Source organism: Alternaria ethzedia (assembly GCF_023757985.1).
Source record: "Alternaria ethzedia strain BMP 0044 chromosome Unknown scaffold_2, whole genome shotgun sequence".
NCBI classification, from domain to species: domain Eukaryota; kingdom Fungi; phylum Ascomycota; class Dothideomycetes; order Pleosporales; family Pleosporaceae; genus Alternaria; species Alternaria ethzedia.
The window spans coordinates 831,980-843,625 of NW_026056195.1; the positions used below are offsets into that span (position 1 = coordinate 831,980).

The window sequence follows — 11,646 nt, forward strand, 5'->3', positions numbered from 1 at the left end:
CGGGGTTGTGGTCGTGAGCGAGCGTGTTTTCCTACTGTTGCGCCGACGACGCGATGCGCGTCGCGCTTTCCCGCCAAGACACGCTAACCCAATTGCATCAACGAGGAGCCACGTGATACAATGGTGGAAACCTCCCGAGGTCGTCCAATGATGTGTATTAGCTTCCCTATCGTGTAACCGCTCCGCTGAACGTGGATATCAAAGGAGGACAGGGTAAGATGGATCAAGGCATTCTCCCGGCGCTGATAGCACAGCGAGGAACGTGTTGGACACTCCCGAGCTCTATTCGAGCAGCTTCATTGCCTTTTTTCTATTGGCACCACAGTGTTTCAGGTATCGCCTCCCGCTGAGCGTTGGATCATTGCCTTCATTTCCCAATAGACATGCACTTTTCGAACAACTGCACATGGGCAACGACGCGAGTAAATACGGTGGTTGCATCTTAAACATGGAATCCTTGGCTCGAGTATCTCCTTCAAAAGAGTCGCTGTCGCTAGTAACCTTGGAATAGTGCGAGTTTAACAGTGGTATACATGACATGTGAAGGTCGAAGTTCTCGACAGCGTCACATAATGATGAACACTAACGAAAGCTGTTCTCGGGGTGCAGCGCGTTATCAAAACATTATTAGGCGCGTCAAGCACGTCGGACCAAGCGTCCACGTTGTACGAAGGCTTCGTGGGGTGTCACAAGGTGACAGAGGCATGAGAGGTCTCCCGGCAAATAGCGTATCATTACAACTTGTGACGGTAATCGATACCTTGGCTTTTCGTTGGGCATTGAGTGAGTGACGATTTGAGTAATCGTTTAATTCGACTTTCGGGTTGATACAGATGCCCACATTTTTAGACTTTACAGCGATGCTGGGGTATATCATGTAGAGCTACTTAGGGCAACGAATGGGATTACGCATTTTGGCTATCATCGTGGAGGGCCTGAATTGATCAAGAGGCCCCTCCTATAGGTTGCGGTACTGTTCAGCGAAGAGATCTAGGCAAGACGTGAGCTCACTGTGAGCAAGCGGCGTCGAGATGCATGCCAACGAGTGAGGATGTGAGGATAGTGAAGGAAGCGGGATTTGATTGTGATTGGCACATGGAGCTAAGGCGCGATGATGCAAGGTGTGCAAGGTTGGGGCGGGGTCTGATCGGATTTCAAAGCAAAAAGATGGGATTTCGCAATTTTCCCATGTTGGGCAGCCAACTTTTCGATGCGCCACTCTGCAACCCTGTCTGTAGGACCGGGCGGCGAAACTCGTCTGGGCCAACAGGCTTGCACTCTGTGATCGACAGAATACATGGGTTGTGGAGCATCGTGGCCTGCCGTTATCGTGCGCTACGGTCTGGGCTGGTTCCAGCTGTCTACCGCTGTGCCTTGGTACACACTAGTATCGTTGCGGGAGCATTTGCGTTGGAGGCGACAATGGTGACGACTGCACTTTGGAACAGATGAGCAACGGCAGATGTACAAGCAGTACTCCTACTCGGAGACAGCTATCGTCGAATGTAGATGTGATGGAGCAGGATGCAGAGCCGTCGGTGATTGGGTGGGATCATGTTTCCAGGTGATTGCCGTGAACGGTCCCATGTGGAGCTATAGCGTGACGGTTGGCCCAGCTCTCAGCCCGGACGTGTTCCGCGGAGCGAGCCGTTACAACGTCATAGGCCTCGCTCCACCCTCGCATGGCGGAGACCGCTCGGAGTAGCGCAAACGAGGTTCGCAGCCAATCCAAGGCGGCGAAAGCTGTCTACCATTGTGTCGAGCTAGGTGCCTGCTCAGTAGCTTGGGCTGAGAAAACTGGGATGGCTAGGCAAGTGGACTGTCCCGTTTTGGTCATGGCGGAACTGCAAAAGCGCATGTTGTAAAGACGCAAATTCGGACGGGCTCCAGTAGTGGCAGCAGCTGGCAGGGCGCGGCAGGCCATCGCGATCGAGCATAACAGACGCTAGAGGCCGAGATGCTCGAGCTGGCGTGCGGGCTAGGTAGCGATTGCCTCTTCATCGTCGATCGGGAAGGCGCACTACGTAACGCACCGCAGAACCCACCAATCGCACGGTCCCCAGGCCTGCCCCTGCTCGTTAGAATCGCTTTCCTCAGTTCCGCATGCTGCCAAAGCCCCCATTGTTTGAAATCCCATGCCAGGCGATCTTTGCTCCCGCGGCTCTCTTCCTTCTTCCCTCACAACTGCCCTGGCCCGCTGCTTCTTGCCTTGATCACATAAGCTCTGTCGGACCCTCCTGCCCATATAAGGAACCTCCCGCCTCAGGCCTGCGCACCATACCTTCCGTGCCCCCACCACACCAACAACAAACAACGTCGTCCACCATGACAGCAATCCAACAGCAACCACAGTTTGAGTGGGCTGGCGACGCTTTCACAGCCATGAACAGCCTCAATGGCCCCTCCCAGCAGGACAAGTGGGCAAACGCCTTCAGCAATCCCACCTCAATGCCTCCCCAGCAAGCCTTCTCCATTCCACCCTCGCTGCTTACACATGCCACCATGGAGCGCTACGGCCAAGTCACCCCGCCTGAGGAGCCCTCGCCAGCACACGCCCCTCGGGACGCTCGGAACGAGCGCGAGACGTCCATTCCTGTCGAGCAACTCCGCAACGAGACTGTCTTTTGGCCCAAGCAGGAAGCCTCTCCTCAGATGCCGCCTGCAAAGCGACGACGCACCAGCCGCCAGGACTCGGCCAATCAAGACGCGGTTGCCGGCTCTCTGCCTAGCGTCCCCGTTGTGCAACAACAGGATAACGCCGACGGCAACCCTCAGCCGCCGAAGCGCAAGCGGGGCAGGCCCAAGTCGCAGCCACAGATGGTCGAGGCCTACACTGCAGACGGTTACCCTTTCCAAGTATCGTCCGCTCGCCAGACGCACCTCGAGAAGAACCGTGTAGCTGCCCACAAGTGCAGGCAGCGCAAGAAGGAGTACATCGGCAGCCTCGAGGGACGCGCTCGCGAATTCTCCGCAAAGAACAAGATGCTCAAGGAGAATGTTGCACTTTTACGCGAAGAAGTCCTCGACCTGAAGAACGAAGTTCTACGCCACGCTGGCTGCGGCTTCTGGGCTGTCGACGAGTATCTAGCGCGGTGCGCCGGCGGCCTTCTCGGCATGGACGCCCCTGCACCTGGTATGCCTGGCCACCACGCAACACCACGACATAGCCACAGTAACCAGAGCCCCCATATGCAGAACTCCAATATGCAGAGCCCCGGATTCTCCAACCAACACGCACGACAGCAGAGCATGGTTTCCATGAGCTCCGCCGATGTCGACGATTTCCATGGGCTCGAGCTCCTCAAGGACTTTACCGACGAAGACATGGACGACATGGAGGCTTAGGAAGCCAACTTGCACATTCTCGCCACCAAGGCTTTCCAGTATTGATGCATTTAACATCGCTCTGCCTTGACCTTTGATATGCAATGTGGGCTGCTGGCTTGTCCTTGTTTCTCACTTCTTCCAACGATTTCACGATACCCCTGGGCTTTGCCTTTCTCTGAGCAACCAAAAGCTTCTTTTCTTTTTCTACATTGCTACAATGACCAGCTTGCCTGATATTGCCTGCTGCAGTGGCCACGATTTCGACGACATGGCGTTTGAGCGGTTGACGGGATTGGTGTCCCATCTCGTACGAGTGTACTGCCTAGATTCTACAAAGTATAAAAACGGAAAGGCGATTACTGCATATCTTCCTCAGGTAGTCATTTCAATATGAATGAGCATATTCAGCAACACAATGACCTCTCCCCAGTGATCCACCGTACTCTCATTCCGTTCAGCTCAATCGATCCAGGTTCCGATAACGCGGACCCTGCTACTCCACGGACGTCGTTGGGATCGCGCCTCGCTTACCGACTTTGTCTAGCAATCCCCACATCCTGTCACACGTCAGTCAGCCCCAGACGGGTATCACACAGCATGCGATACTCTCATTGGCTCACGGAAAGAATGCCCGGATTGAAGCTATCTTGGTCCCGAGGTATAGGACAACTGTTTAACACCCGCGGAATTCAACAGTTCGCACGCCAAAATAGCGTTTCTGCCGGCCATCACGATTGATACGAATAGCCTACCACATGACAATTCGGCCCTTCTTAACGGCGCGGTCTTCCCCGCCGTAGGACTGTCCAGAAACAGACATACAAGCAGCTAGCATAGCAGTGATGCGCTTACAGCTACCCATTCCAGGTACGCGGTGGGTCAACTCGCTACTCTGGCCCCATCAGTGACGTTCGAAGCCGAGCACGCTAGATCTTCAGCTCGCGTAGAGTTTTGATGGTTTACCACATCTGGGATGCTACGATGTGCTGAGCTATGAGTCGTCTGTCATACTCGCCGGGGAATAAGACCCACTGCTGCAGATGTCGTTCGAGCAGAGTACCTGAGTGGGATACGACAGGTGTATACAGAGGTAGGAAAGCCTGTATGCCTTCGTACGCGTATCCGCAGTAGCATTCCCGGAAATTGCCTACGTAATTTTACATGGCAGGAATGATCATGCATATTATGAGCGGCATGAAGAAGCTCCAACATTCTTGCTTCGCGAGCTTCAAAAGTTTTCTGTACCTTCATTAGCTACGGACGAGTTTGCCTATCGCGTAGCATACGACACCCTGTTCATGCGAGGTGAAGATCCGGGTTCCTCCATCCTCTCTCCCCCTGGTTAGCGTACTCAGAATTCCGCATCTTTCACCCCTTGACACCGTCGTCTCCAGCTGACGACGGGGTCTTGTTATTGCGTCATATCAGCCGATTCTACCACGCCTAAGTTGCATTGCTGCTTCCCGCTCACAGGGATCCGAGTCTTGGCCAAAAAAAGGAAGTAATAGACTGACGGAAGATTTTGCCGCGAAGACGCCTCGCTTGATTAGTATACGTGAGGGATTGTGAAGTAATGGGACGGGACAGGATACTGCAGATAAGCGAATCGAAGTAGATTCCTCCTTCGATCGTTTCTTGGGAGGCAGGGAGTATGAGCCTGTGTCGTAAGCCTCATTGCGAAGCCATTACTTGACGTCTCTTGACGTCTCCGCGACCCCGCACGACGACAACGAAGTTCCCTCCTCGACAGTGACGACCTTGCATTGACTACCCCTTGTCAGACTTCAGTAAGCATGTCTGTCACTTTACATGTGTACGCGAAGTCCGTCGATCGTCTACAAAAGGCAACCCATCTCCCATTGGCCAGGGAGCACTTTTCCGGCGCGACCTCGGACAGGCCGTCCAGGGCCTCCACTATCCCACGAGGCATGCAGCTTGCAGGCAAGAAATCTCAATTCGGTTCTTCTTACGTATATTCGCCTCCGCAACAGGAATCTCGCATGGAAGTATCTCGGTAGATAGCAGATGAAGATGAGCATCCGTAACCCGCAGGTGGATACATCGAGTGAGTGGAGATACATAACGTCATAAGGCTGAAGGGACCCCACACAACACCAGATTCTTCTCTGCCTCCAAGCAAGGAAGGGGAGGCGACTTTCACCGTTGAAATGCCAATCTCACAGTTCCCTGGGGAAAGCGCCAACGGGCTGCGCGGTGGCGAAACGGTCGGTACGTGGTTACTTGTTCTGGAAGGGAACGTTGGAACGATTCGAAGCGGGCTCTTGGGCCGTGGGCCATAGGATCATGGCTGACATTGCGCTTGGGTGCTGTACCCGCACTTTGTGAATTGCTGGGATAAGTTCTTTTACTGTTGTAAATGGTAGATCTACTGTACATCAAGTGCTTTCGTGTAGACTCATCTGGGCAGTGTAGAGTTACGTTTGTCGCGCAAGCATTGCGATCCTGACAAAGTGCTAGTTTGTCCATGTTGGTACCTAGGTATCTTTGACATCCCTCTACGTCTCGATTCCACACACGACATGGAAACTACACTGCCACGCTCGTACTAGATCCAGACACTGGCTACACAAAAAGGCTGGACTCATGCTTCAGAGCAGGCTGATTCCACCCAACTCCTCTCTCTGCTCTGTTTCTCCGCGCACACACACGCTCTTGTACTGCATATACAGTAGCGTACATTCCATCTAGACCACGACCGCCAGCACTCTAGCCGGCGTCCAATAGCTCCTACCAGAGAAAAGCAAGTGCGCGTGAAGCAAAAACGTCCAGATGGAGCAACTTGTTGGCAAAGTGTTGATGGCAGTGGAGACTTTGCCCGGTGCGATACAGACGTGTCCGTGAGAACGGCGGTCATGGCTAGCGGGTCCGGGGGTGTAGTGGTACCTGTTTGACTCGTTTCGTAAGATTATGTGCTGTAGAAGGTGACGCTGGCGTCCACATAGATGGGCATGATTGAATGAGATGTCGTTCGTACGAGATGGTTGCTTTCGTGACATGTATGGAATCTACTGGGTCAAAGGCGTCTTGAAAACTAGCGCGACATGGTCGTCACCCGCTGTGACGACTGTCTCACCATCTCCTTGTACAAAGGCCATGATACCTCCTCCTTCACCACCTCCCCGGTGTCCCTTCCACTCGCCTACAAGGCCCTTTCCAGCCGCAGCTGTTCCACCTCGTGCATCCCATCGCTTCAAAACACCGTCGTATCCCACACTGGTCAACAGCCAACCTCCGGGGCCTTCCTTGGCAACGAAGTCGAGCTTAACGACAGCTTGTGGTGACTCGTCGTCGGCGTGTGCGTCTTCTATGCGCCTTCGGACGGCGAAGCGGTGTGCGGTGTCGAAGAGGGTGATGGAGCCGTCGACGTTGCCGGCGGCCATGAGTGTGAGTGGTGCAGAGGAGAAGCTCATGCACTCGACGTTGTCGCTTCCAGCTTGGAGACTCGCCAAGATCTGTCCGGCTTGACCAGCTGACGAAGCACCGCCTTTGGCGCCAGCCTGCTTGCCTCCTCCAGCTTTGTTCTTTGCGCCTCCGCCGCTGGATGATGTAGACGCTTGCGCGGGCGCAGCGAGAGAAAGACGGGGGAGTCCGACGATGCGAATTTGGCCTTCGGGGCCACCGACTGCGACGAAAGCGCCCGAGGGCGGGATGCCGACTGAGTATAGTCCGCCCTCAACGCGGAAGCGCTCGTCCAGACCTGTCAGGCCTACCACGGCTTGCGAATCGGTCGTCGCGGTAAGACCTTGGGATGCGGCATCGCCGAAGACATCCCACACGTATAGACTCGAGTCTTCGGAGATGGTAGCGAGGAGCGAGCCGTCGGGCGACCACGTGCCGGCAGTGCAGGTCTCGGTGTGGAGGTAGTATGCTTGTAGGACCTGTAGCTCGTTGTTCTTCTCTGTACTGATCTGGTACACCCACACTGAGCCGTCGTTGGCTCCGAGCGCGACGACGTTGGGGTGGTCGGGCGACGGGTTGGGGATAACCCAGTTGATCTCCTCGACCTCTTGTGCCTCTGCCAGATATTTCCACTTCTTGCCGTCGGGGACGCCCTGCCAAACGCGCAGTTTTCCGTCCAAGCCAGCTGTCGCGACGAATTGTCCCTTTGGCTGGGTGAATGTGATGGCGTTGACTGAGTCCTTGTGTCCGTCTAGGGTGAAGATGCTCTTCAGGCCCTCGCGCTCGGTGGGCTGTCCGTCGCTGCTCGGTTGCGCCGCTGCCGCCGAAGACGCGTCGATAATGTAGCCGACATCGTCGCCGCCTCCTGTCGCGATAATCTCGTGGTGTACGGGGTGTTGCGCTATGCAGAAGATGCTGTCCTTGTGCTCGTCAAAATGCGCGACCGAGTCGTTTTGGAGGTTGATCTCCATCTCCATCTCTTGGCGACCCTCGTCACCCTCGTCGTCTGAGTCCATGGGCACGTCGCCATCGTCCTCCACAATCTCTTCCGCCTCCTCGGCGTCTAGGGTGTTGTCCACATCATGTACGTCGATGTCGTCCTCGTCGTGCTGGGGCTGGTTGGGCGTCGGGTTCGTGATGGCCATGTTGTTGGCTTTTTAATTCGATTTTTGAAATGCGTGAGAGATGTGGGTACAAGAAAGCGCGCACTGCTGTTTGCGCGAAGTTATATGACGGGTGGCAGTATGTTGCTTAGAAATGTAAAATTGCACCTTCTTCGAGTAACTTTTCTGATCCAAGACCCTGTCGGAGGGGCACAAACGCCGACCCCACCATGCCCTCACACGTCATTTGTCATCCATGTCTTTCGTGGTACGGGCTACATTGAAAATCATACTCGCCTTCAAGCAGATTGATACACATGCGCAAATTGTTCTGTATGTATTATACACAACGTCGCCTCTGCACTCCATCATTGATCAGGCCCTTTCTCGTCCATCAATGAGCAGCTAGTCCACATGGACACGCTGATCATGCGCCAGTTTCCTCTCCAAGCCTTTCCAAAAGCCGAGCTAAACGCTCGTCGACCTTTGCGGATGCTTTACGCATATCTGCGGCTTCCTGAAACAGTACCAACAACTCTTTCCGGGCATCCTCATGCAAAATGCCTCCATGTCGCGCTTCCCCGCTCAACGTCTCGGGTATAGCATTCAGCGGTGTTCCTCTCTCTACATCCGGGTCCGGAGGTGGTCCTATTGAAGCGGCTCCGTTCGCAACCGCAAGTGTCTGCAGCCCCGAAGGGCGGAGCTCCGTGTCAAAACACACTTGAATCCATAGGTCTTCGGAAACATAGCTTTGGTTTGCGATAACAGCTCGTGATGAAGCATATACGAGATAGCAAACGACCAATCCGACAATATATGTGATGAAAACAGCACGACTACCTATCACACCAGCTGGCTCATCAAGGTTTCGCGTCCAGACATATCCAAGGTACACTCCCAAACCTATGAGGAAAGCATTCAGAGAGGAGGATAGAAGCATGTTCGGGGCTGACATGTTTAACACCGCAGCGGCAGAAGGCATATACGTGTGAGTCCTGAGTAGGATGTTGTAGTGCTGAACTGATCTTGAGCCTTGAATCCATCTTTTCACTTCGCCGGCTCCTAAGCACCGCCCTAAGATGCGATATTGGCTTGTTGCGTAGTATACGGCCATCATTGATGAGACGAGGCTGAAGGTGAAGAACGCCCTTGCAACCCAATGTGCGCGACTCAGATTGTCCAAAGAGAGTGCGGTGATCGCTACTTGGGCAAGAATCGTACTCTTTCGTTGTTATATTAGCATAATAGACTCGCGGATCACTATCGTTCAACATACGGCTACTGCAATGATATTGCTGTCTTCCTGAGCCGATCTCTTGAAGTCCATAGCGTCGGAGTCTCTGGTGCTACCCAATATCTGGACCTGGATTCTCCATACCTCGCGACTTCCAAATGTGCAGATCATCAAACCGGCCAGACCGTAGTGTTTGACGAAGAAGGTGATACTCGAGAAAATGTCCATTGCGTTAAATATCAAGGGGAGGAAGACCCCATGGGTTATTTTGAACCTTTTTGTGTCCATTGCACTCGTGTCTTTGGGGTACGGGACTAACTTCCAGGGCAAAGTCAGAAATTCAGATATTACTGACGTAATCGAAAGAGTCGATAAGATATAGTTTTCGAAGTCAGGCAAGGCTGAGGTGTATATGTATGTGTACGCATATGGTCCGTGCGGGGCTGAGGTTGGCGTTGTGGCGTTATCAGCCCTAGTAAGACTAGAAGGTGACGGTTGACTACGAGCAAGTACAAATCCACTGCCAAGAAAATAGTATTATCTACGAGGTATCACTGGAGAGCCAAGCATACCTAGGTATACATGGCAGCCCGTGTCTCTCATGGTAGTGCTGTAAGGCTGTTTGGAATGCAAGGCTTACAACCTCGCCCTCGCTTCATCCTTAACAACAAGCCCAAACTTCCCGCTCTTCTCCTTATCCCTTAGCACTCTCCTCAGAATCTTACCGGAAGGACTCTTTGGAATCTCATTGATAAACTCAACTTCCTTGACCCACTTATATCTGACCTTCTTCTCCTTGACATACGCGATGATGTCTTTCCCAGCCGCTGTGCTTTCTTCCGTTCCCGGCTTCAACACAACGTACGCCTTCGGCAGCTCACCAGAGTAATCATCCCTGACGCTCATCACCGCGACGTCTTCGACCTTCGGGTGGCCCAAGAGCAGGTCTTCGAGTTCAGCCGGTGCGACACCGATGCCCTTTACTTTGATGAGTTCCTTGATACGATCCGAGATGTGTATCATGCCCTCTTCGTCAATAGCACCGCGGTCGCCAGTATGAAGGAAGCCATCGGCATCGAAAGTGTCGCGAGTAGCTTTCTCATTGTTGAGGTAGCCCATGACGACTTGTGGCCCACGAGCGAGAACTTCGCCATCCTCTCCAACGTCGCCTTCCGTGCCATCGTCTTTGATGATCTTGACTTCGGTAGAAGCTACGATCGCACCACCCGAGTGCGCATATTTGTAGGAGAACTTCGAAGGTGGATGTGCAGTGATGCATGAACAAGACTCTGTCATTCCGTAGCCTTGTTTGAAACCGGTGTTGGGAAACTTCTTTTGAAGCTGCTGTATAATCTCTTCCGAAAGTGGAGCAGCACCCGACGAAAAGCGTGTGACATGGCTGAGGTCGTACTTGTCAACTAATGGGTCGCGCACGAGTCTGATAAGGATCGGTGGTACAAGTAGAAGCTCACTAAGCTTGTACTCAACAATGATATCCAGCATCTTCTCCATCGTAAACTGCGGAAGCATGATAACCTCGGCATTGAGCAGGACTGGTAGATGCATCTGATGGACTGTAGAGGTAGAGATACGAAGTCAGTATATGTCTCACATGCACTTCGTACAGTTAAACTTACCTAGACCGGTGATGTGGAACAGAGGAAGTACGGCCATGATCTTTTTCTGGGTTTCAGGCGTGATCTGCTGTACCTGAAGACATTGCGCTATGACATTCTGATGACTGATCATCACAGCCTTTGGCAATCCAGTCGTTCCAGAGGAGAAAGACAGGAAACCGCAAACGTCCTTGTTCTTCTTGCCAGGAGGTAGCTTGAATGCCGAGGTCTGCCCGGAGTCGCCATACGACTCTCCCATACGAATTAGGTCCTGGACGGTGGTGTATCCAGGTAATTCGCCTTCCAGTAGGAACACGTTGGAATGCGGCAAGCCTGCAGCCTTTGCGCTCGCAGCTGCAATGTCCATACTTCCAGGTGTAGTCATCAAGAACTTCGCGTCCGCGGTCTTCAGCGCGAATGTCATCTCTTCAACGTTGTATGCTGGACTAGCACCGCTAATCCTCGCTCCTACGCGGAGTCCAGCAAACATGGCTACCGGATACCAGACGGTATTTTGACTGAACAACGCTACTGTTTCGCCTTCCTTGAGGCCATACTTCTTGACCAGCGCAGTGGATATATAGGTGGAGTACTTCTTCACATCGGCCCAGTTTACACGCTCCTTCGTGATCGCGTTTTGGAATCCAGCTAGTTCGTTCGGTGGGTATTTGTTGATAGGCGAGTAGGCGGAGTCGAAGAGCCAGTCCCAGTCCGTCAATTCGGTTGGTACTACAACGGTCAGCATCAATGATAATGCATTTGCATGGTAGATTCGACTTTTGACAACTTACGATCGATGGGCGGTTGCCTGGACTTGAAGATCACCATCTTAACGCAACTGACTCAGCAATGGATCGCAAACGACACGCGACTTATAACCGGATAAACTGATGCGAGGAAACCAGCGCTGTAGAATCGTACTGAAAAGCGCAGTACAGAAGGTCAC

The 11,646-nt window shown here is 53.2% G+C and overlaps 3 protein-coding genes across 3 annotated transcripts; 1 reads left to right on the forward strand and 2 right to left on the reverse strand.

Annotated features, from left to right (window-relative positions):
* Nucleotides 1–2,325: 2,325 nt before the first annotated feature.
* Nucleotides 2,326–3,345, forward strand: J4E87_001087 (uncharacterized protein; the record flags this gene model as incomplete). The annotated part of the gene is made up of 1 exon (XM_049372736.1): nt 2,326–3,345. The coding sequence occupies one exon, from the start codon at nt 2,326–2,328 to the stop codon at nt 3,343–3,345; it is 1,020 nt and encodes a 339-aa protein (XP_049237394.1).
* A 3,008-nt stretch (nt 3,346–6,353) lies between these two features.
* On the reverse strand, nt 6,354–7,892 carry J4E87_001088 (uncharacterized protein; the record flags this gene model as incomplete). The annotated part of the gene is made up of 1 exon (XM_049372737.1): nt 6,354–7,892. The coding sequence occupies one exon, from the start codon at nt 7,890–7,892 to the stop codon at nt 6,354–6,356; it is 1,539 nt and encodes a 512-aa protein (XP_049237395.1).
* A 1,828-nt stretch (nt 7,893–9,720) lies between these two features.
* On the reverse strand, nt 9,721–11,528 carry J4E87_001089 (uncharacterized protein; the record flags this gene model as incomplete). The annotated part of the gene is made up of 3 exons (XM_049372738.1): nt 9,721–10,658; nt 10,722–11,429; nt 11,492–11,528. 3 exons carry the CDS (start codon nt 11,526–11,528, stop codon nt 9,721–9,723), a joined length of 1,683 nt encoding a protein of 560 aa, XP_049237396.1.
* Nucleotides 11,529–11,646: the final 118 nt, after the last annotated feature.